At 46.1% G+C, this 25906-nt stretch overlaps 1 protein-coding gene across 2 annotated transcripts in view; it reads right to left on the bottom strand.

Annotated features, from left to right (window-relative positions):
* The window catches only part of EGFR (epidermal growth factor receptor), a 200514-nt gene extending 189088 nt beyond the window's left edge, over positions 1-11426 (bottom strand). For both annotated transcript variants that reach the window (XM_022593171.3, XM_022593170.3), the window contains exon 1: positions 11176-11426. In XM_022593171.3, coding sequence (XP_022448879.1) covers positions 11176-11263 — 88 coding nt within the window. In that variant the 5' untranslated portion in view covers positions 11264-11426. The remainder of the gene's footprint in view (positions 1-11175) is intronic.
* Positions 11427-25906: the final 14480 nt, after the last annotated feature.

Genomic DNA, 25906 nt, shown 5'->3' on the forward strand with positions numbered 1-25906 from the left:
ATAGTGTCCAAAAGTCACCCGGCCTGTGAAACTTCAACAAACATGCACTCAGCATCCCTGCGCTCACCACCGTTGCATTGCACCGTGGTTGCCACCTCGGTCTACCTCTCCCTTGTCACCTAGATGAGAGGATGCAAGCCTAGAAGGGGAATAAAGTCCAACGTCTCCCCAAAATGAAGTCCAAGGAAGAAAGAAAAAATGCAACAGAAGAACGCACTCCTGAGAACTGTCCCCACCGTGGCATCAAACACCCCATTCTCATTGGCTCCTAGGATGGCTTAGACCTTGAATTTTCGACTGCTTCTTTCCCTGGCTATAGTTTGAATGTTTTGTTTCTGCAACTGGGCAACATTATGACTATTTAGTAGCCGTTGCTCAACCTAAAAAGCTAGCTTTTCTAGCCAAGACTTTAAGGACAATCCCTATGTCACGAGGGAACATGGACTCAGGTACCCACCCAAGTCCTCCATCAACCTGGGGCTTTCTCACTTAATGCCCTCCCCCAGCCAGGGACATCATTAAATTTGCATTTAAACAAGAGAAAGTCTCTGGAGGCCGAAAGTGAAGTGAAAATCTGAGCAACTCATCTGACTGACTCTTTACATTGTCCCGTTTCATCAAATTGCTTAACTGTCTGTTCTGCCTTGGCTGGGCAGGCTTTGCTGATTGAAAGTGAAATGGCATAGCTTTTGCCAAGTAACTTTTGCAAGACTTAGAGGCTCGGTTACTAAAGTGGCCCTGAAATCAATATATTAGCTGCCTGTTCGCCCTAAGGGTCTATGCCATCTCAGGCTGCAAAAATCACGTTCTCAGTGACAGCCCCTACACCTGAGTACACAGGCTGCACCGCAGATCAGTTAGCCTACAGGGCCCTCCCTGGTGGTCCAGCGAGTAAGAATCCGCGCTCCCAATGCAGGGGGCCTGGGGTCGATCCCTGGTCAGGGAACTAGATCCCACACGCATGCCGCGACTAAAAAGTCTGCATGCCGCAGCTAAACATGCTGCAACTAAGACCCGGCACAGCCTAAATAAATATTAAAAAGTAAAAAAAAAGTATTCAGCTTACATACAGAATTTTCCCTATTTCACTTGATAATTATGAAATATAAACATGCTCTTGGGGAATTTCTGCTGGAGTACTGAAAGTTTCCACTATGTTAGGAATAAACAATAACTGAAAAAGGCTCTTTCCTTTGTAATGGAGGAGAATGAACACTGTATCTGGAAATTCTTTGAGGAAAGGTGTCTCTCCATCAATGAGGGGCCCACCCACCGTCATGTTCCTTGTTCCATCCATTTAACCGACAAAGCTCCTCAAAGCGGGACAGCTTCATTTTTGTAATAAATTCTCCTTAAGTCCACACTTCCAAGGATGATACTTGCCAGAATGGCTTTGTCTAAAGGGTATGACGTAGACGTGAGCATCCCTGGAGAGCACACTGTTTGTTAAGTGTGTCTCTTTTCATCATAGCTGTTTACACACCCTAATGAACTGAAGTATGTGCTTCATTTAAATCACAGAATACGATTCTTTGCACAACTGTGTAAGTAAATTAGCACACTTTGCCACACGCATTGTGAACTGACCCAACTGCTACATCAAGATGCTTTCTCCCCTGATTTTTTCTTCAAGTATTTACAGGTCTGGCAAATTTACATAAGCTTACGACTCTTTAAAATAAAGTTATACTTTTAATTTCTAAAGTAAATGTCTTCAAGGCTCATAAATTCAATGCCTGTATCTTATGCAACGGGCTATTACAACACATATATAAGAGACAACTCTCAAAAAATACTTCACAACAAGAGGAAAAGTGGGAAAGGAACAATACAGAGCAGGAATTGTGAGGGGCATTAATGACAAGTAATAGATGTATAACAGAAATGTTGAGGAGTGCTCTATGTTAGTTTTTTGATTCACAAGCAGGACTAAAAATGATAGGAAGCATCAACAGTGAAGAACCAGGGACGTCTCAGAGGAGGGGTAAGGAGAGTGTGCGGGACATCTGACACGGGTGACAGCGTGTCACCCGTGTCAGATGCGTCACAGGTGTCAGATGCATGACCTGTGTGACATGTGTCACAGGTGTCATATGTGTCATCCGTGTCAGATGTGTCAACCATGTCAGATGTGTCACCCGTGTCAGATACATCACCCGTGTCAGATGTGTGACCCGTGTCAGATGCGTCACCCGTGTCAGATGTGTCACCCGTGTAAGATGCGTCACCCGTGTCAGATATGTCACAGGTGTCAGATGCGTCACCCATGTCAGATGTGTCACCTGTGTCACACATGTCGGGAGACAGCGTGTGTTGTGAAGCAGGAAAAGCTCTCGGCACCTAAGTGTTGACTAGCCCAGTAACCATGGGCAAACTGCAGAACCCCTGCGAGCCTGGGTCCCGCACCTTCAAATGTGGATAATTATCTTCATCCCGTTGGGTTGCTGGGAGCCTGGGAAAGATGGATATTAAGGCATTTTGTAAACTGTGAAGTGATGTATAAATGCAAGGTGTCATTATTATTATTATGACATCAATGTTTTAGCATCTAAATTATAGGGACAATACGTTTATTATCGACATGTTTAAATATATATCTTGCATGCATTTAGATTTGCTTTTAATTTCATAGACAGTTCCAGCTGGCAGGAGGCTCAGAACCATCTGGTTTAGTTGTTTTTTGGAAGTTGAAACTAGGAAGGTAGATTCTAATCTGTTTTCTCTTCCTATTGTAACTAACAACAGATTACTGGGGGGGAAATACATTAAGCTACATACTAAGGAAAACTTCAGCAACACCACTTTTACGGAATGATACAAGAATACGCTTATTTGTACAAAAAAATCATAAATACTGAATGTCTTTGATACTTTCTAACTTAAAAAAATTACATAGTGTATTATTGCAGTCACTCGTCAAAGTTTTTCACTGCAATCTTTTGTCGAAGTTTTCTTTCTCTGCAAACGCTTATTCATAACAGCTTCCAAAAAGAGGGAAAGAGAGAAAGGGAGGAGGAAAGGAAGGACGCAAAGAAGGCAAGGGAGGGAGGACAGATTAAGGTAATACATTATTCTCACTCATAAATATGTTTCATGCATAAAGTCTATTAAAGTATCAGGAAATGGCAAGAGAAAGAAATCAGGAAGTAACTGTAAGGAAAAGTTTCTGATTCTCTATTAACTCTGTAGCAAATCAAAGCCAAGAAAAAGTTCTGAAATGCATTGTATTTAAAAATCAATACCTTAAATACCAACAGGTGATACAATAATGCTTCGACTAGACTACCACCTTTTGCTTTTCTGTCATTCATCTGGACTTAATCAAAAGTAGTGGGGTGTTTTTTTTCTTTTCTTGTGAAAAGAAGTGATAGTTTTTTAACTTTCTAATATTATGTTAAAGTATACTTTAGTTAAAAAAAAAAGAAAGGATCTTACAAGTTAGTACTGGAAGAAACTTAAAATAGTTTAATTTATCTTGTTCAGCACAATTTTAGCCATCTACTCTAGCTTATGATGCATACGAATGAACTAAGAGATACTGCGTAAATGCAGAAAGGGTATGGCAATAAAATCTCCCTACAGACTTCAGGTATTCCACATGTGCTGGTAAATAAGTAAAACCAGATTTCTGATATAAAAAAATTTTTTTTGCAAAACTTTCTGAAATCCCATTTACAATTATAAGAGATTTCTGGGAACACTTGCCTGTCCTTAAGGACTTGCACAGATTCAATAAATGATTTGTTTTTATTCCAGACACTAAAGTAGAGATGAATTTATGACTGAGGGCAAAGAAACTAAAGCATGCAGTTTTTCACATACATTCAGTTTGTCAAACTGAGAGACTATATGCGATGCATCAGTTTTCTCCAAAACCTAGAGTAAAAGAAAGGAACTTCAGCAAGTGGTCATAATGATAGCATGTGCAAAGGTCTACAACTGCTAAGGCCATCATGACATCATCTACCATGTGCAGGCCTGCACGTCTATAGCAGTAAAACCTTCAGGTATCACATTTCTGCGATCAAAATAAAATCCTTCATAAATGCTCTTAAAACAACTGCTAAGTAAACAGTGGTCTAGAACCACTTCCATATTTCCTTCCACTTAAAGGCAGGCACGAGTGCACAAGGGAGCCTTTCGCAGTCATTAATCCCCTGTTACAAATCTGCCTGGTTGTTTCCAAATGAGCTCTGCAAATAAACAGGTAGACCTGTGCAATTTTCAACAGTGAATCAGGAAACAGATGTCTTCTAATTCATAAGTGATAGTGGCTCGATTAATTTGAGAGATTTTCTGAGTTCAATGTGATTCAACATGTATTTATTGTGTCTAGAATTACGCAGACTTTTGTTGCCGTTTTCTCCTTGCTTTCTGTAGTAGGAGTTAAATAAAGGATTGGACGAAGTCATTTTTCTTATTCACAAAAAGTTTTAGGGACAAATCTTGCTATTGGGGAGAATGTTAAAACTATGAACTATAATCCAGATTCTAGTTCAATCCTTCATATCTGGTTAATTTTTAAGAAGATGACCAAATGACCATTTTATTTTTTAAATATAAAATGTGTCAGCTCTCGGGCACTTTACTTTTGACATTGTAAGTTTCCTTATGCTCATTCAGAAAAGGAACCAGGAAATGCTAAAGCCTTCACCTGTGCATTTATGAAGTGGCCAGCCATGGCGGGCCTGCTGCAGGACTACCAGCCACAGTATCATCTCTCTCTTTTCCCTTCGCATGGAGACCAGGCAAAAACCTCATTCTCTGAGCTCCAGCTAAATGTCCTCTTTCTGAGACACTGCCGCTGTCCCAGAGATAGACGCAACCCCTTTTCTGGGCTCCCACCGAAACCCCCATCACGTCTATCGTGAGACATTGTGCTACACGTGCCCCCCACCCCCAGCTCAGCCCTGCAAACTGTGCATCCAGTAAGGCCGAGCACAGTTCCCGCGTTCCTCGAGTGTGTACCCAGAACCCAGCTCGAGGCCTGCGGGCAGCATGTTAGCAGTTCTCGAACCCTGGCCCCAACCCCCAGTACCTTATTCAGAGGTCCAGGCTGGGGATTCAGGAATGTGCATTTCTCTTAAGTTCAAGGCGCTACTGCTGTCTTGGGACATACTCTGAGAGCCACTGTAGTAGACTTCTCATGTATCAATTCATGAAAAAAATGCAACTCTGAGACTCATTTATTAACGAAATATAAACCAGCCCCTCACTCCTGAGGAAGCTGATGTAATGAGTAAAACATGGGAATCAGAGAACAAAGACAAAATTTCTTCTCTGCCGCAAGCTATACACACCACTTACTCCACTCATCACAACCCCCTAGGGAGTTTTCAAAAGTATGTGCCAGTGTTCCATCCTCCAGAAATTTTGACTGGACTGGCCTAGGGTGCAGCAAGGCACCCTCTCTTTCAGAAGCTCCTTGGTGATTCTAAGGAATGTTCAAAGTGGAAAGGCTGCTTTTTTTTAAAAAAAAAGGAGTCACCTCCTGGTCTTTTTGGTTCAGTCACTAACGTACAAAACCAAGTAATCTGATGCTGTCCTAAATAAGACACGGCGGATTCCCATCTGAGGATGTGCAGTGGTACACAAATACAATTCCCACCGTACTTCGATGCGCGATGTATTATCCGTCAGTTGCTGATAACCGCCCCGGTCAGGCTGCTCACCATAGCAGCCTAGTCCGAAAAGCAGCTGGTGATCTACAACCTGGCCAGGCTCAGTATGGACGGTGACCGTGAGCACAAAGCAGGCTGGGGCGAGCTGTCCTATAGCCAAAGACAATGCCTGCAATTGAAACGTCTAATAAAACAATTCAAGGCCACACGGCTCCCTTGGGCTCCAGACCTGTATGCTCTACTGCCTCCTGGACTTTTCCCATCTGAGCGCTGCAAATCCCACCAATCAACTCCATCCCGCCTGGAGCGTTTGCAGCCTCCGTGAATGGATTTATATCTGTCCAGGCTTCCGAGTCAGAAGCCTGTGTGGCATCCTGGGATTCTCCATTTCTTATACTCGTTACACACAGTTATCAATCAGTTCTACCTCCAGATCTGCCCGAGTCTCTTGTTCTGCAACCTCACTGGTCCTGCCACATCATTTCACCTGCAGGAGTCACCCATCTCCCTAGTGCTACCGTTGCCCCTATAATCCATCCCCCACAATCCTGCTAGAGTCATCTTTCCGAAACACCAAACACGTCACGCCAGTTCCTAGCTTCGAACTCCACGGTGCCCCTCCCTTCACACATAGCTCCCCGCGAACTGGAGGCTCGGCAACTCTCCCTTCCCCTCCCATCACACTGAATCACCAGGGCTCTTCAGGACTTTGCCACTCTTGGCACTTCTCTCGGAATGCCCTTCACATCATACATCATAGTCTCTGGGGAAATACCCATAGCTTTTTGCAGGCTCAAACGAGTAATCCCTTCCATTTGGGGCTATACCTGGCCCCCTCTCCAGGTAGAATTCAAAGCAAGGACTAAATACCAGAAGACTTCTTTATCCGCGTGGAATTCTATCATCGCTTCTGTGACATTTTCACACTTGTTATCTATAGATCTCTCTTCCCATACTTGACTTCTAGACACTTAAGGGCAAGTATCAAGTCAGATTTATTCCTAGAGTTCAAAATGGGGATGGAACAGCACAAACTGTCACCATGGCTCGAACATAAAGAAAAAAAGGCAAATAAAAACCAAGGCTGTAATACATAGCAATACTCATCCTTTTATTCGAAGGAAGAACAACAGTGGTTAACTTATGTAATAATAATTAAATAAACTCAATTAAATGAACTAAATCAAGGCCATGTTTGCTGGCCCCCTAGTAACAGGTGCAATTGTGGCTATAACAAGAACTGTGTACAAGGCATTCTCACCTAACCCTGAGTCCACTAAATTGCAATTTGAGACTCTTGATAATGACAAGTTCCAGACAGAGCCAGAAAAGATACTTGGACTCTGGGTTTTTCCATGAGAACCCACCAAAATGGGATATAATGTGGGGCAGAGAAGGAAACTCTACCCCACTCTCAAGCTTTCACAGACGCCTTTCTTAAGCAAAAGCTGCTGACATTTGGTAGGAGTAAAGTTTATTTTAAGCATATGCAACTCACAGATGCTCAGTCAGCAGGGTCAGACATTTGATCTTATACTTCAGCGTCTTCGGAGATTAAAATGTCAAATCCAGTTCTTAGCTTCTAATGAGGCTAAGTAAACAAGCCACCACTGCTCGCCGGCCCCAGCTACCCCTCCTGCCCCAGCTGGCTCAGGGAACTTTCTAGACAACTGAATCGAGTGTTTCTATCTAAACCTGTTGCAAGGAAGCTGGACCTGATGACTCTGAAAATGTGAAAATTTCCGTCAAACCGGTTATTTGGCATAAGTCTCAAAGCCTGGATCCTTGCCCGAATTCAAGCTCACCTGCTTACGCCCATGGGCTGGATGGCAGACTATTCTTAGATGCTGTGCAAAGAGACAACTGTTGGAATTTTCTCAGAAAAGACAAGCTTTTAGAAGGGAGATGAAAAAGAAGGTATGGGCAGAAGCTCCGATGCAAACGGGAATGACCTACGAGAACAAGCTAAGATGTAAGTTCTGTTCCATGTGTGTTGATGGTTCAGAAATAAGCCAGTAATAATGAACTGAGACCAAAAATGTTTCTTATCATAATTTCGAATGTCCACAAGTGACAGAAGAAAACAAAAATGGGATTTGTTCAGCAGAAATCTGAGGGGCATAATATAATTTTTAAATTGTGTCCACAAGGAAACAACACGTGGGTGAGCCATGTTCTAGAACTTGGACCCTTTCTCAAAACATACCTCTGCTGGTGAAACCATAAGCCCGTTTCTACTATACTACGTCCAAATGAAAACACAAACACACACACAAGCACAACTTTCACAGCAAGCCACAGGGCGAGTGCCAGCCGATTTCTTAGGTGTCCTTCAACAAGCCGTGTGTCCGCAACACTCTGATCCTGCCCCCGTATCAGGGCTTGGGGCACCGGCATGGGGCTATCTTCTCTTAAACACCATGATCATCAATTTAATGTTAGAGCTGGCTTGCCACTCCTGTCAAGAAAGTTTCAGACACTAGCTGCTGGTCCTGGAGCTTTGATCAAAGGAAAAACAAAGAGTATTTTCTTTTCAAACAGGGCAGAATTCTTCCTCTTTATTGACACTACCTCTAAAAACATTTTAAAACATGTTAGTGCCATCACATGGACCAAGTCTAATGACACAGCACAATGGATTCTGGCAACCGCCTTCTTCAAACTTCAGAATAAGTTTCTGAAAATCTATGGACCATAAAACTAAACATTTCAAGCCTGAAATGGCAGTCCAAAGCCGATGGGAGCTATCAGCCTGTTACTGCTAGACGGAGCTACCCGGGTGTGGACAGATGACAGACACACAGACGCTGGTCTCCTTTTCAGATCTGAAAAGCAATCTACTAATACTTAATTAGTGGTCCAAAGAACCACTCTGGAAGCAACAACAGAAACCATTAAGATTACCCCTGCCCCTTTTAATTCATAAAGTCTGGCACATTCTGTGCACTCCATAAATATTCGTTGAATTGAGCAATGAGGGCTCAAGGACCTGGAGCTGGCAAGGGACATGTCCACCTTCACACAGAGCGGGAATAAGGACACAGGCTCCTGGCCTCCAGGCCAGTACTGAGTGGCAGTCCTCTGGTCTCCTTAGAGGAAGGAGGGTTCACGCTGGATACAATTTGGAATCCCTGAGTCTGTCCTCTTCAATACAGCCCAGACCTACTGAACCAAGGATGTCCTCAGAGGAGGGGCCAGGCAGGCTGGCTTGGCTGGGAATACCACCCAGGATCACTTCCGGAGTAGCGCCTTCACCTTTCCGTTTTGCAAGAGCAAGGGGTTTGCTCAACATCCATCCAGCAATCTCCACGGTCATTGCTCACTTGGTGATCGCGCTCCTCCACAAAAGGTGTCTCCTGAGGACGGGCAGCAGGAATCCAGACCACGCGCCAGGTGGGTTCCCCATCCCCGGTCCTCTTCCTCCCCTGCCAGCTTCCTACATCACACACACCAACAGGGCTCCCCCAAAACCAGAACTCACACAGGACAGCACAGGCAGGGGCTGGGGGAAGCCCTGAGTTTGAATCCTGCCTCTTGCTGGCTGTGGGAAAGTCGCTTCTCTGTACCTCAGTTTCCCCATATATAATGAGAGGACCCACCTCGTATGGTCGATGCAAGGATTAAGAGGACACTTAAAACGGTGTCTGACAGGACCAAGTGCAGGAAGAACAAAAGACACCATATCTTAGAAGCAAACAAATCTCTCTAAAATGAGTAAATTTTCTAGAACAGAACTGACCAAATTTGATTGATATGGGTCTTTCACACTTTTTGTTAATAATCTGCCCCTTACACTTTGGTCTTTTTATGTTACTTTAACCCAATGACATTTGCCCACCTACTCTCATTATTCTATCCAGGAGGATTCTGTTTTAAACAAACACGGGAGTAACATGCAAATTAAGTGGTATTTATATATTTCTTAGAAACAAATCGCCAAGCACTAACAGTAGTGTTCAAAGGGCTAACGGCAAGGAGCTGGGAACATTTCTGGAGTGAGAAAAGCGATGCTTTGGAGGCACTCCAAGAGTTTCACTTAAAATAAGGATGGGGTCCCCTTGCCACCTGCCTAGAAGAACCCTATTGTCAACTGATTCAGGCGCAGGACCACAGCCTCCCGGGTTCACAGCATGGAGTAGGGGAGTCCATCAGTGAAAAGACTAATCCCTTATTACTGAAATCACCCCCACGTCCTCGTTCCCATATTTTTGCAAGACTGTTAAAACTCCAGATGTTCCAAAAGAGCTTTGTAAACGGGCAGGTAATCTCTCCAGAGATTCCACCTCCATTGCCAGTGATTGCCAAACCCAGCTGCCCAACAAAAGCACCGGAGGAGCTTTTTAAAATACAGATGCCAGATCTCACCCCAGCCCAGAGAAATGAGAAAGTCTGCGGGTGGGAGCCACACATCATTTGTTTTGTTTTGTTTTAAAGTCCAAGTGATTCTAATTTGCAACCAAGTTTGGGAACCACTGCTTTATGCCTTAGCGCTCCCACGGCAAAGGCGCTCAGCCCCAAACCCAACTCCCTGTGCCAATGACATCAACAGCAAGTACAGACCTGACTCTCGGAACCCGGGCTGCTCGATCTTGAAATTGTGCAATTAAACCTTCTGAGGCATGTTTCTCGCGTCAAGTGACTTTATGGTCGGTAGTCACGAAGCCAGACTCGCTCATGTTGGGTCTGGGCAGGGCACACATGAACCATGGACATCAATCCTTTTTTTTTTTTTTTTTTTTTTAGTTAAGTTTAATATTTTGGTTGGCCTAATGTCAAATTTTTCAAAAAGCTAGAAGACACATCCCAAAGAGAAAAATCTCTGGATTTTGAGGAGGAAAGCTTGCTGTGAGTCCTGTTTTGAAACCGCGGGGCCCCGGCCAGGAAGGGTTCCGCCCCTGGGGCGTTCGCACCAGGACCCGGCTGTCGCGCCGAGGCCGGTCCCACCGCTCTGTCCACTCCACCGCGCAGCGCGGACACGCGGCCCCAAGGCTGCAGGTGGGGACGAGTCTCGGGAGTCCCGGGAAGCCACCACTCACAAGAGCCCACCGTCTGGGAGGGCGCGGACGGCCGGGGGCAGCTCGCGGCGGCAGGGGGGCCGCGGACAGGCCGTGCCGAAGGGAGGGGCGGCCCTCCCAGCCGCGCAGCACAGGTGGTTGGTGTCCGGGACGAGCTCTCAGGGTCAAGGGTGCGCCGGGAGGAGGGCTCGCGGGGTCGGAGAGCCGGCCCGGGGGCGGGGCGCGGGTGCGGAGGGCCGCTCCCGTTCCGGAGGTCCGAGGGGGCGGGATGGACCCCGCGCCTCTCTTCGGACCCCGGGCCCGGGCTGACTGCTGACGCACGTGCCGGGACGCACCCGCCCCGCACCAAGCGCTCGCCAGGGCTTCCACCCGGCGGAGGACAGGAGAGCGGACGGGAAAGCCACGCTCCGGGCTCCTCGGCCCGCCGCGCCTCGCGCCCGAGGTGCCCCGCCGCCCGGAACCGAGGCGCGCGTTCCTCGGCGGCCCGGCAGAAGCGCGGCCGCCCAGGACGGGAAGGACGGCGGCGCGGGCAGCCTTACCTTTCTTCTCCTCCAGCGCCGGACTCGCCTGGAAGTGCGCGGCCAGCAGCGCCAGGAGCACGGCGCGGCCCGCTTCGGAGCGTCGCATCGCGCCGGGCTCCGCACTCGGTCGGGACGCAGTGGCGGCCGTGCAGAGGGCGCGGGGCTCGGCGGCGCGGGGCGGACGGGGCTAGCGCGGGGCCGCGGGCGTGCGCACCGAGCCGGGGCGGAGGCTGCGCGCTGCGCCGGCCGCCAGGATGTCTAGCTCTCTGGGGCGGGGGCGGGGGCGCTGGGAGGCCGAGCCGAAGGAGGAGGGACCGGGAGGAGGGGCGGACGGCGCGCCTAGCGGAGGAGGAACCGGCGGGAGGAGCGTCGGTCGGCAGGACAGGGGGAGGCGGACAGCGGCGGCCCCGGGAGCGGGGTGCCCGGGGAGGGGGCGTGCGGAGCCGAGCGAGGCCTCGGGAGTTCATTGCCGAGCCGGGCGTTCCTCGCGCTGTCCCTCGGGACGCGTCCCCGCGGAATTGCCTGCTGTCTCGTTGACCCAGCCTACTGCGAGCCACTTTTATGCCAGGGTTCCCGTTTCCCTTCTTCCTCCCTTCAACTTGCCGAGCAAACTTGTTCTAGCTCCGGGCAAACTGGCCGAGCCTTAGGCCAAGGCCGGATGATGGTACTTAGGGGGAAACCACCGATTTATTCTGGCCCCCAACTCCTCTGAGCACCCCGGCATCCCAGTGGGGGGTCAGCGGCGGCCTGGCCTCCAAGAAGGCAGTTAGCCGGGCCCGCGTGGATGCGGTGGGTGCCTGGCCTCTTGAGATGCGCTCTCAAGTCCGAGGGTCCTTCGGATCCCGTCAGGCACCCTCGAAGTCGTCTGAAATAAGGGCACCCAACTCCTGACACAGAGACTAGCCTTGGAAAAATGTGTGTTGAAAGAGTGCATGGGCACCGAAGGAGCCCGCAGCATTTCATGTGCCAGGAGTACCTGAAAAGCAAATGCATGCAGTAAATCACTTCAAAAAGTCAAGCGCTGAGAATCAAGCCTCAGCACAAACACTAGCTAGGTGCCCCTCTGACCAGAGACCACCACGCTGTAACTCAGGCAGGAGAAAAGCCAGGGAGACCACTAAGGACTCGGGTAGAAGAAATTTGGCTTTCTCAGGCTGCAGGAACTTTTTTTTTTTTTTTTTTTTGCGGAGCACAGGTTCCGGACGCGCAGGCTCAGCAGCCATGGCTCACGGGCCCAGCCGCTCCGCGGCATGTGGGATCCGCCCGGACCGGGGCACGAACCCGTGTCCCCTGCATCCGCAGGCGGACTCTCAACCACTGCGCCACCAGGGAAGCCCCTGCAGGAACTTTTTAAGCTAAATTCCTTCAGCAAAGCCCGCCTACAGGACAGATGTCTTCTGCCTGTCTACAGCCAGATTCCCTCTCCTCACCAGGTCCACTGTGACATTCAGGCGGTTCAGCTCTGGTCTCCCCTGTTTAAGCAGGAATCACAAACCTACAGTAAATGGAGTTAAAGCAGGACCTTTCCTACGGTGGGAGGAGCAGAACTTTGCATCTTTCCTTCCCAGGCAGCAAGTCCATGGAACCTGAGACTTCTGTAAGTTTAGAGTCATCTGTGTTTATTTCTTTGTTTTAATGAATCAGGACGACCACTGAGCCTGCTGAACTCATCCAGCCCCTGGATGAAGAGGGCTGTGTACGCTCTGCAGTCTGTGGCTTCGGTCCACTCCACACGCTCCAAACGAGGACTTAAAGTGGTTTGTAAAGAAACAACCTCAGGAAAGGACAACCTGCTAGAGAAGGACACCGAGGCACACAGCAGTGGGGGCACAGAATGCAGCCAAGGGTGCGTCTCGTAGCGGATCTGCTCACAGAAATTCTGTGCATTTACTCCACAAGGGCCACAGACTGGGCCCTAAGCCATTGTCAAGGAAACGTTTGTGTGGTAGCACGTGTATACTGTCCATTAAAACACCAAGCTATTCAAGCTACATCAAATATTTAAGACTGCACAGGGATTTCTCCCATGACTCTCCCAAAAGGAGAGAGCAACAACCTTCATAGTGCATCCTTCCATACGACCTGATGGCATCTCAAGAAGCAGAGCTTTGTGAGAACAATTACTTGAAGAGGCAGGGTGACACTTCAGGCACACAATCCAATACGGGGTTGGTCCCAGTGACTGGAGAGGAACGGGGAGGCTCAGCATCCTCCTGGGACATGTATGTGAAGGTTCAGTTTCTCCTCTGAGCCTGTGATGTGAGGGGTGACATTCAGGATGATTTTATGCTCTTTGACAGGTACGTGGAGTGGAGTGTACTCATGAATGTGTTACTTGTTAAGAAAAAAACTGTGTGGCTGAGCTAACAGAAAGGACATCCTCTTGAGAGAACGGAGCTTTGCCCAGACTGGGCCCTGTAGACAGGATGCTTGGGCACCCAGCCTCTGCAAAAAGTGATCCCACGTCACATCCTGGGCCATATCCCAAGCAAAAGCTGCCCCTACCACCACCACAGGCATAGCAGGAGCAGCCTTGACTCCACTGTATTAAGTACTGATCAGAAATTAGCTTATCTGACCACCAATGAGCTAGGTTACGCTTTTGTCTGCCTTTTATAGCAAGATGATGCTGTGGCTGGGAAAGGTTAAGTAAATAACTTGCCCAAAGTCCCAAAGCATCCTTGCTAGTCATGAGGCCAGCCTTGAACTCAAACCCTGGCCACGTCCTTCGTCACTCTCGTACTGCCACTCTTCCAGACCTGAGACACATGGAGACTTGAGGCCCCCAAATTCTATTTCAGAATATCTTGGAAACTTTTTAGAGAAGGTACAACCAAAATTTCTACTTGGCCCCCAAATTCCTACATAAAGCATCCGTGCACACCAAGTATGCACTGAGACTGTAGTACATCCCGTATTAAATCTTCTGTGGTCCACCCATTTTCATAACACAGGCTGTTCATTACTTTGCTAGCCACAAATTGGAAATTTTTTCCCCTCCTCTAATGAGCAGTTCTCCTCTTTGAAGAAGTTTCTGAGTATTTTAAATAAGACTTTAATCCTTTCTGGAAGGAACATGGCAGTGAATCCCCTGAAACCACACACCCTGTGGAAGGGGAGGAGAAGCCGGGGTTATTTGGCAGGGTGACAGTGGGAGGGCTTCAAATATTTTAAGTTCCATTTTAGGCAAAAGGCATTTGACCACCTGTTTTCTCTGGCCTTTGAGGTCAAAGCAGGAATTGAAGAGGAAGAAACACCAGAGTGGCAGATTTCAGAATTTAAAAAAATGTCTTTTGTAAACTACTGGAGTTATCTAAAAGTGGGATGAGGTGCCTCCAAGTGGAAAGTGTTTCTCCATCCATAGAGAGGTTTGTATGCAGAAAGAGTGCGAAGGGAAGCCGTGAATTAAGGGCTGAACCAGATCCCTTCCAGTCCTAAAATTCTCTAAGAACATGCATGTCTAAAACAGGTTCCCATTTCAATGTACACGCACTCAACAACTCTTCCAAAGATATATTTTAAGAAGACACAAGAATTGTCACTGGGGAGGAGAGCTAGGTAGCTGGGGGTCAGGAATTAGAAGGAGACTTGTCTTTCAAATGTCTGTCCTTTTACACACTTACAATTTTATGCTGTGAGCAGGCATTACCTGCTTCTGAGACGTAGGAGTCAGTGGCCTCAGAAACCCCGTCGAGGTTCCTGGGCGGTGCTGGTGGCAGGCTTTCCAGGTTTCCTCTCCCTTTGAGTCGAGTTATTTGCATTTGACTCTGAGTTGAGACCTATCTCTGGCAGAATAGAAAAAAGCAGCTTCTTTTTCAGGGATCATACGCTGACACCAAAGTGCTGAGGCCTTCGTTTGTCATTAGTATTCTTAGTAGTAGTATATGTTATTAGTATTCTTCCTTATCTCTAGGGTTGAGGGTTACGTAATGCTCAAAAAGCAGGATCGCGTTTTGAATGCCAGTTTCTGGCGTTGTTGAGATGTTTGTTAATTACTTTGCACAGGGATCCTGTAGGAGGTTTCTGGACTCTGTACAATGCCTTGCCCATGTTAAGGGTTTAAAACTGACACTAAATATTTTGTCCAAGGTGTCACCACTTGTCTCAGGGAATAGTTATAACTAGAAACACTAGCCTGGAGGTTTCAACTGGTGGCCGGCAGACCAAGTTCAGGATACAGATGTGGTTTTGTGGGGCTTATTTAATATTTCTTCTAATTGAATTAATAGCAGCATTTAAAAATCAGGAGATTTCATATATAAAATGTGAATTTTGTGTTTCTTTTGAAAAATGGAAAGTGCTCGCCAATTGGGTGTGCTTTCATGCAAGCTGGCATTTGGCGGGGTGATCACTGTCCCCTTTGGAAAGGACACTGGGTCTTCAGCTCACGCCGACACCACCAAGCCTGACCCACCAGTTCATGGGGCCTGCGTGGCTGCTATAGGCATTAGCAAATGCAGCCTCAGCCTTCCTGATTAAATAGTGCTACTGCCACTTTTTAGGTGTGGTTTCCTCTCACCTCTCCCTTCCTTTCTCTATCCAACTCATTCTGGCTCATGGCCTGTGTGTGCATATCTATTTGTTGAGAGATTTTGGTCCAGAGGTCATAATGCATTGAATACCGTGATAGACCCTATGTTAAATTAGTATATTTCAAATATGGAATAATGTAAAAGGACAGATGTTTACCACAGCTCATGATTATACCCTATCATTATTATGGTTGACATTCTTGAGGCATAGAATTGAATTTAACCAATTAAAAACTGCTGGGGAGAAATGCAGCCCTGTTGTAGAGCCGAAAGAGAAGGCTCTACCTCTCGGTTATGGGATGTGTGTGTGATGAGCATGAACAGACCCTGAGCTGGCGATGGAGGAAGCCCAGGGAAGGAGGTGGAGCATTAGGAGGTCAACAAGTTTTGTCTGACCGATTTGTCCATAGTAAACTGTAACAAATGATAGAATGCGTGCTTTCTTAGGAAACAACTAAAGAGACTGAAGAGAGAGAATGGTATCAGTTTATTTTTCTTCACAAAGAATATAGATGCAGAGAAATTTTTTGAAAGTCTTAAAGTGTTCTCTCATGTTTTAGTTGAGATTTCACCCCCCACCCCAAACAAATGGACACTGTGTACGAAGAGTTCAAAATGGCCAGGAAAACTACTTCCTTTAGATTGTCTTTAAGTAAGAGAAGTACTGTGAAAGGGAGCAGATCACTTTTGAGAAAGTCCCCAGAAGTTAGATTCAAAGTGGCATTTTAGGTGATGGTAGATCTAGAGGGTCTGCAAGGGGGAGAATATTGTAGGTTAAAAATGATTAACAGGGCTAGAGCAATCCAAGGTAAATTGCTTTTCTGTTTCTGCAATTGAATGGAAAATCAGAAATTCTTGCACGTGTTAATTTCGTAGACCTGAGCCACAAGAAAGCCTGAGGCTGAAGCTTAGAGGTGAGAGGGACCTTGGAGATACGGCCCTGCCATTTTACAGGTGACAGGTAAGCACCTTGTCCAAAAGAATTGTTTCAGGGAGAGAGAAAGGAATAATAAAAAACACCTTGTTAATAAAATAAAACACATAGAAGTTTTCAGGGTTGTTAGCAATTTTATTAAACTTCAGAGTTGGAATAAGTGGCATTTACTAAATACTCACTTACTGAGTACAAAGTGGCTGGGAGACAGAGGTCAGCTACCAGTTCCTGCCCTCATAGAACTTACAGTCAGCCTGTAAAAGATTAGTTAGACTAACTAGGGGTGTGTGTGTGTGTGTGTGTGTGTGTGTGTGTGTGTGTTTGCGTGCATGTACGAATAGGAACCTTTCTATTCTTTAGTTTTCACCAATTTCACTGATTTTTCAAGGCCACCAAAATAATAGGATGTTTTACTCTTCCACTATAAAAATAAATGTCAGACGTAACTAGAATTCTCAATGCCTACATTTAGGGAAGTTACTGTTGTCTCACTGGAGATTGGTGAGTTGTTCTGATGGTGGCATTTAGTTTTGTCACACGCTAAGATCATTTGGCAAGTGCATTGCTGCCTTTCCTCTTTAGTAGTCTCACTGGAGACCAGTTCATTGTAGCCCAGTGGAGAAAAGTAGTGTGTCCCGCAGGGTCTGCCTGCCCTCACCCCCATGGGAGGATGGTACTTTCTGGTCCCCTGGAAATCAGCCTTCGACTTGTATAACATGTTAATGGAGGGATTCATGTCCCTTCTGGGAAGACTCTCAAAAGTGGGGTACACTTCCCCATGACACCCTTTCCTCTACCTTGGTTGGTAGTGGTCCAGAGAGTGGCTTGCTTCTCAGGCTGGGCCTGGAGAAAGGTTGCCAGCAGGGAGCAGACCCTTCAGCTAGTCACATCTACACGATGGACAGGAAGAGTGGAAGAGACACTCACCTTTGTTCGGCTACCTGGATGTGCAGGTTGTTTCTTACTCCGTTATACCCTGGCATTACTTAATTTATACAAGAAGGACTTAAACACCTAGTTAAAAATTTAAATGATATATTTTATGAATAATTTATATTAAATTATTTATTTTACATTTGATACATAAGTATTCATACATATATATTATACATGTGTGTTTTGTATAATATATATTATACACGCACTTACACACACACAAATATATATACTGGACGGGGGTGTGTGTGAAGTAACCAAATGAACAGTGATCTAAAAATTGCCATTAACTAAATGTGACTTTGAGCATGTTTTATTTATTCAGTCTTTCCAACCAAAATCCTTAGTTTTTGTCTCTGTAAATTGTCATTAATGCTTGCCACATAGGATTATTATGACTTGAATTAATGTAGGTAAGGCACCTAGCAGATAGCAAATGACAAAAAATACACTGTGTGCATGTGTTTTTCGGAGCTATGGGTTGTATATATAACATTCTTTCATTTCCCTGGAGATTTTCTAAGCCTTCCTCATATGCAGACAGAGCAGTAAACAAACACAGTTAATTGGCTCAGCTCTGAGCCCAGTCGGTGGAGCGCAGCCCATTAGATTTATCCTTCAGCTAGTCTTCATGGTCATATAAACAATCTAAACATAGAATTCGTCATTAAAAGTTAAAAAAAAAAAAAGACCCCTTCAGCCTCCCCACGGCACACATTAGCAACAATGATTTTTTTTCCCCTGAGATTTCTAATTATAAACTTGGAGGACCAGTGGTGTTCCTTGCCTTCCGAAGAACTGCTGTTGGTTGCGGCAGGTGCGGGGGGAAACGGGCAATGACCCTCCGAGCTAGCGCCCGCCTTGCGCTCAGCCGGCTGTGCAGGTGCCCCGGCGCCCGCGCTGCGCAGCGGCTCCCCTCGCCTCCCTTCCCGGGTGCCATGCGGCCCGCTTCCCCCTTCGCGGTGGCGGCGCCGAGGGCCGTCCGACTGCAGACCCGCGCGGCCACCCAGCGGCGGTCTGGCTCGGGGAGGGGAGGCCGCGCGGAGCTCGGCAGCGCGCGGCGGGGCGGGTCGCCCTTGGGGTTGGTTGTTCCGGCTTCTCCCGGCCCTCCGTCTGGGCCGCTTTGGGATGTGCTGCCTGTGCGGCGCTCTTTGATTTGACCGGAGATGATGGTCTGACCCTGTATTGTGATTTTGCGGGTAAGGATTTCATTGTAACTGCGTGTTTTTACTATTTTGCCCTCTCCCCCCACCTTATCCAAACTTTTGTGTGCTTTTAAAAAAAAATATTTAACTTTTAAATGAGGGATTGGAAGCAGGCCTAGCGGGAGAATTGGGTTTTCCATGATTTCAGCAGGACGAGGGAGGGCAATATTGGCTGCTTTTGTTATCCCTTCTTTTCTGAGATTTGCGGAATTTCTCAAGTTTGTTTTTCAAACACTACCAAACATAAACTAGATAGCTAGTGGGAAGCAGCCGCATAGCACAGGGAGATCAGCTGGGTGCTTTGTGACCACCTAGAGGGGTGGGATAGGGAGGGTGGGAGGGAGATGCAAGAGGGAGGGGATATGGGAACATATGTATATGTATAGCTGATTCACTTTGTTATAAAGCAGAAACTAACACACCATTGTAAAGCAATTATACTCCAATAAAGATGTTAAAACAAAAAAGAACAAACAAACAAACAGTGAGCGAGGTCTCCCGCGACGTCTGTGCCCGGCACCTGCCACAGAGACACCCGACCCCCGCCCGGACCCGCCGAGGTCTGGGGAAGCTGGCTGGGCTCGCTCTGCCGGCGGCTGGGAAGGGAGGAGCAGCGCCGAGCGTCCAGCCCCGCCGGGTGAAGCGAATTCAGCTCCTCCTCCTAGAGGTGTGATGGGACAGACCTGGTCCTTTGGACGTAGTCCTATCAAGGGAAGTGCCACGTGGTAGTATTGCAGGAAAAAATGGGGCTCAAGAGAATGTTCCTGTACCAGGTCTCTGCGATGGGCGCCAAGTGAGGGTCCTTGGCTTTGCGCAGGAAAGAATTCAAAAGGGAGACCATAGTAAAGTGAAAACAGATCTATTTAGAGGGATACTCGCTCCACAGACAGGGTGTGGGCCTGCCCAGAAGGCGAGAGGCAGCCCTGGGGGATGCACGGTCCATACACAGAACATGGTCTGTCTCAAAAGGCGAAAAGCAGGAGACATGGATGTGGTTACTTTTGATGGGCTGGGTAATTCATAGGCTAACAAGAGGGAGGGTTATTACAGCTATCTTGGAGAAAGGGTGGGGATTTCCAGGAATTGGGCCATTGCCCACTTTTTGGCCTTACACGGTCTTCCCTGGAACTGTCATGGCACCTGTGGGTGTGTCTTTTAGATGCTAATGTATTACAATGACTGTATAATGAGGCTCAAGGTCTACTGGAAGTCGAATCTTCCAGCATCTTGGACCTAGTTGGTTTTAACCAGTTTGTGTCATGTCTTTAATGGCTTTGTCATCCTTTTAAAGGTTGTGCCCTGCTTTCTTCCCTCCTTAGTATCCTGGTCACCCCCATGCACAGTCCCTCTAAACCGACTGTTATTTGACCAAGGGTGGAACTACCTTAAAGAGATCCACATCTTCTGAAGGACACAAACACCTCTGTAGAAGCTCTCACCAGGTCCTTGTCATCTAATCGGGGCAGTTCCCACACTGCAAGCCCTCCCACAGGTCAGCTGACAGTGTCTTTACTGGATGGGACACTTTTACCTAGCCTTAGGACACCTAATGACCTCAAGTTCTAGATAAGGAGTAAGATAAATTCTGTGGCATCAGCTTTCATGCACCAATCTGGTCAGTGATTACCTTCTCCTGAACCTAAGGGGGCCTCCAGGGGTATAAAATATTCTGGAAAAAGCAAATCCTCTGCTTCGTGTCAAGTTCCAGCTGCTCGTAGCCCCTGCAGGCATTCCTGGGCATAGAATTCCAGCTAGGAAATGTTACTTGACCCCGAGGCAGGGAATTATGCCACTGCTAACCAAACAGACTGTTGGGTTAACCCAGGACCAGCTCCAGCAGGCTGTGCCTTCTCCAAGTCAGTTTACAGAATCACCAAGTTCTTTCTCTCCAGCGGTAACCAGAATGTGCTCTGGTCACCTCCCAAGACAGCCCATTGATTTGTCACTTCTTCACCAGATGTGGGACACAGAGGTAGGAAGACTTGATCTTTGCCCTTGTTTCCACATCTTGTTTGGGGTTAAGGAGAAAAGTAAGTGGAAGATGGCCTTCAGCTAGCCCCAATTAAATGTGAAGTTGTCTGGTTTGTGTAGTAAACTCCTCGGTCACCATACTTGCGTGCATGCATTATTTGAGAGCCTGCTGTGTGCTGGGCACTGCTTACTGCTCCATCTTCCAATTGTTAGGACCGGGCTCAGCACATATTGCAGTGGGTGGAAGACTGCCAGTAAACATAGGCATTCTAGGGTAAGTGTTGTGCAGAACAATGAAGGAAGGAAGGAAGTAGCAGGAAGATCAATGGATTTGAAATGAGATGGTGGTGGTGACCGGGGTGGGGGTGGGGGGCGCGGTGTGCTCCCTGAGAAGGGAGCCCCTGAGTGCACGGAGGAGGGGCAGGCAGTAAGAGCTGGCACAAAATAATGATGAATCTGGGTGTGAGAGAAAGGCGAGGGTCAGCAAGGGGTTGATGGTAGTGTTTACTGAGATGGGAGGAGAGTTTTAGAAGGGAACATCTGAGAGTCTGATTTGGGACTTGCTATGTCTGAGATACTTTTAGATACTGGAGGAGTAGTTGGATTTATGAGTTTGAGCTTCAGGAGGGAGGTCCATGCAAGAGATAAAAACTATGATCATCCATATACAGATGCTACTTAAAGTCTTGAGATTGAATAAGGTCATAAAGGGATTAGAAGAAAATATAAACCGCAAGTAGCCCTGGGGCCTCCATTGTGAAGAGACACAGGAGATAAGGAGGAAGAAATCAAGGAGACTGAGAAGGAGTGGCCTGATCTACTGTCCTGGAGGCAAGTGGGGCTTCAAAGAGGAGACTTTAATCAGCTACATCAAAGCTGCAGATTCCTCAGTGGAATCTGGCACCGGAAGGTCACTGGTGTCCTTGTCAAGAAGAAGTTTCACTAGAGTGGTGGGGCGAGAGTCTGATTGGAGTGGGGTTTTGATTGAAATTTTATTAAATTTATAGGAATATTTAAGAGGTACTGACCTCTTTAAAATACTTTTTCCACCTGCTGATAATATTAAATCTTCACATTCAGAAAAATAATGTTTTCCCACTCATATGTCTTTTTTCCCCCCCTTTATTTCATAGGCAGACATCAAGTGATGATTTTGCTGTGCTGGGATCTGAAAGGTATCTGTGGAAGGAGGGCAGAGGGAGGGGCCGGGCTACTCCTTCAGGGCAACTACTGGAGGAAATGGAAGCCGGAAGGTCTGGGAGAGAACAAGTGTCAGATCCAAGCCTCCGAAGGAGCTGGGAGGGGGAAGGAGAAAGGAGGGGGGCGGGTGAGCTCTGCCCACTGGCTTGGCTTGGAAGGAGGTGAGAGTTCCAAGGACCCTTGACAAAAGGCAATGGCTTTTGATACACTTAGGTATGAAGATTGGTGGGCTGTTTGTGTCTACTTATTAAGTGAACTTAATTTAAACTTTGAGTAAATAAATTCACATGGTTCAAAATTAAATAGGATTAGGGACTTTCCTCGTGGTCCAGTGGTAAAGAATCCGTCCTGCAATGCAGGGGACACGGGTTCTCAATCCCTGGTCGGGGAACTAAGATCCCACATGCCACGGGGCAACTAAGCCAGCGAGCCACAACTACTGAGCCCATGTGCCTCAACTAGAGAGCCCCGCATGCCGCAAACTACAGAGCCCATGTGCTCTGGGGCCTGCGCACCGCAGCTACAGAGAGAAAACCCACGCGTCACAGCTAGAGAGAAGCCCGCGCCGCAACGAAAGATCCCACATGCCGCAACAAAGTTCCCACCTGACACAATTAAAGACCTGACGCAGCCTAAAATAAAAAAAATAAATAAACTAAATAGGATTAAAAATGTGTAGAGTGAAAATCTTCTGTCCCACCCCTGTCCTCCCAGTCAGGTGGTTTTCCTTCCAGGAATGGTTCTTCCAATACTCTCAATATACACAGTGTTCTTTCTTCACTTAAAAAGTATATGTAATAATACATTGTGGAACTATTTCACATCAGTATTTAACATCTTCTCATTCTTTCTTTCCATAGTAGAGTATTTCCTTTTATGATTGTACTATAATTCATTTACCTAGTTCCCTACTGAAGGACATTTTGAATATTTCCAAACAATGAATAACCTATAGCACTGGTTTTATGCATTTGCAAGTGGAATTTCTGAGTGTTTTGTTTCTGATTTAAAAATAAAATTTATTTTTATTCTCTTTTTAAGATCTGCATTAAAAAAATTAACATATAATTTACATGAAATGAAATGCACGTTTTTATGGTTTTATATGGTTTAAATTTGCCTTTCTCTATTGTTTAATGGTATTGAGCTTTTTTTCATGTATTTGTTGGCCATTTGTGAAGTATCTGTTTTAAGTCTCTTGCCAATGAAAAAAAATGTATTATCTATATGCATAACTGATTCACTTTGCTGTACACCTGAAACTAACACAACATTATAAGTCAACTATACTCCAATAAAATTTTTAAAAAAGGAAAAAAGTGTTATCAACTAGATTGAGGTATTGTTTACATATAATAAACTGCATCTGTTCAAAGTGTACAATACAAGCCCTGTGAATCACCACCACAGTCAAGATGCAAACGTTTTTATCACCCCAAAAGGTTTCTCATGCTCCTTGGCAAACCCCAGCTCTCTGCCCCTTGCCCCACTCAACTACTGATCTACCCCTACAGCACTATAGACTAGTTTGCATTTTCTAGAATTTCAAAAGGAATTATACCGTATGAAGTACACTTGATCCTTGAACGACACTGGTTTGAAATTTGTGGGTCCACTTCTATTACATAGAGTTTTTTCAATGCATACATCAGAAAAATTTTTTGAGATTTGCAACAATTTGTAAAAACTTGCAGACAAACCAAGTAGCCTAGACAAATCAATTAAGAAAAAGGTATGCCATGAATGCATGAAATATATGTAGACGCTAGTCTATTTTATCATTTACTACCATGAAATATAAGCAAATCTATCGTAAAAAATCTTGTTGAAGTCTAACAAAATGTATGCACACACAGGCGCCATTTGCAGTTAAGAGAAACGTAAACAAATGTAAAGATGCAGCATTAAATCAAAGCTGAATAAAATTAACTGTAGTACACACTGTACTACTGTAATACTTTGGAGCCCCTTCTGTTGCTTTCCCGTGAGCTCAAGTGTTGTATCTGCTTAAAACTCCCTGTGACGCCCATCAGCTCCCCCTGAGCAGTGTGTCTCTCCAGTAAATTGGATATCTCAGTAAAAAGTGATCTCTCAGGGTCCTCCTGTGTTTTTCATCATGTTTAGTGCAATGCCATAAACCTTAAACAACACAGTGGGACCCATGAAGGGCCACTAATGATGCTGGACATACAGAAAGAATTGAATTGCTTGATATGTGCGGAAGGTTGATGTCTGCAGCTGCAGTTGCTACCATTCCAAGACAAGTGAATCCAGTGTAAGGACCATTGTGGGGGAGAAAAAAAAGGAAGAAGGAGACAAAAAATTGTGAAGCTCTCACTGCTGCTATTCCAGCAGGCTCAAAAACCTTACACTTTTTGTGGAATACCTTTTTTATCTTGTACTGAAAAATGCAGCATTTCTGCGGGTGCAGGATTGCTATTAAAAAAGCATACCTATAGACTCTAATATGTTCTAGAGAAAGAGAAGTCATAGGAAAACTTAGAGCAAAAGGAGGGTGAAGGATCTAAAGCTGGAGAATTTAATGTCAGCAAAGGATGGCTTGATAATTTTAGAAAGAAATTTGGCTTTAAAAATGTCAAGATAATAGGAAAAACCTATTATCTATCTGCCACCCAGAGGCAGCAGATGACTTACCAGATGCTTTTAAGAAAATCACTGAGGAGAAAGGATATCTGCCTGAACAGGTTTTTCATGCAGATGCAAGTGCCCTATTCTGGAAAAAAAGATGCCACAAAGAACACTTATTAGTAAGGAAGAGAAGCCAGCCACCAGGGTTTAAGGCAGGAAGGGATAGGCTAACTCAACTGTTTTGTGCAAATGCGGTTGGGTGTATGAGCAGGACGGCCCTTGTCTGTAAATCTGCTAACCCCTGAGCCTTGAAGGAAAAGGTAAACACCAGCTGCCGGGCTTTTGGTTGTACAACAAGAAGGCCTGGGCGGTGGGAACACTTTTTCTGGATTGGTTTCATCGATGCTTTGACCCTGCAGTCACAAAGTACCTTGCCAGTAAGGGACTGTTTTTTAAAGTTCTTTTGATATAGGACAATGTCCCTGACAACCAAGAACTCCATGAGTTCAACACCAAAGACATTAAAGTGGTCTACTTGCCCCCAAACACAATGTCTCTAATTCAGCCTATGGGTCAGGAGGTCATAAGGACCCTTAAGGCTTATTATACATGGTACTCTGTGGAAAGGATTGTCAAGCTATGGAAGAGAAACCCAACAGAAAGAACGTCATGAGAGTCTGGAAGGATTACACTACTGAAGATGCCATCGCTGTTATAGAAAAAGCCATGAAAGCCATCAAGCCTAAAACAATAAATTCCTGCTGGAGAAAACCACGTTCAGACGTTGTGCATGACTTCACAGGATTTACGACAGAGCCAATCAAGGAAACCATGAAAGAGATTGTGGATATGGCAAAAAGGGTGGGAGGTGGAAGGTTTCAAGATAGAGATCCTAGAGATATTCAAGAGCTAATAGACACCACGTGAGAGGAATTGACAGAAGATGACTAGATGGAGAAGAGCACTTCCCAACCTGGGCCAGACGATGAGGAAGAAGACGAGGAAGAAGCAGTGCCCGGAAACAAGTTGATGCTGGACAACAGGGCAGAAGGGCTCTGATTACTCAGGACCACTTTCAACACTTTACAGCCAGGACCCTCTATGATATGGGCACTGAAACTAAAGCAAATGGTGAAAGAAGGATTGATATTATACAGAAACATTTTTTGAGAAGTGGAAAAGCAAAAACGCCAGACAGAAATTACGACGAATTTCCATGAAGCTACACCGAGTGCACCTGCCTCTCAGCCTCCGCTCCCAATTCCTCCACCTTTTCAACCTCTGCCACCCCCGAGAGACAGCAGGACCAACACTCTTCTTCTTCCTCCCACTCAGCCTACTCGACGTGAAGACGGCAAGGATGAAGACCTTTATGATGACCC

This window comes from Delphinapterus leucas, chromosome 9 (genome assembly GCF_059928025.1).
Source record: "Delphinapterus leucas isolate spDelLeu-1000000601 "Yukka" chromosome 9, BTC_Dleu_Yukka2, whole genome shotgun sequence".
NCBI lineage: Eukaryota > Metazoa > Chordata > Mammalia > Artiodactyla > Monodontidae > Delphinapterus > Delphinapterus leucas.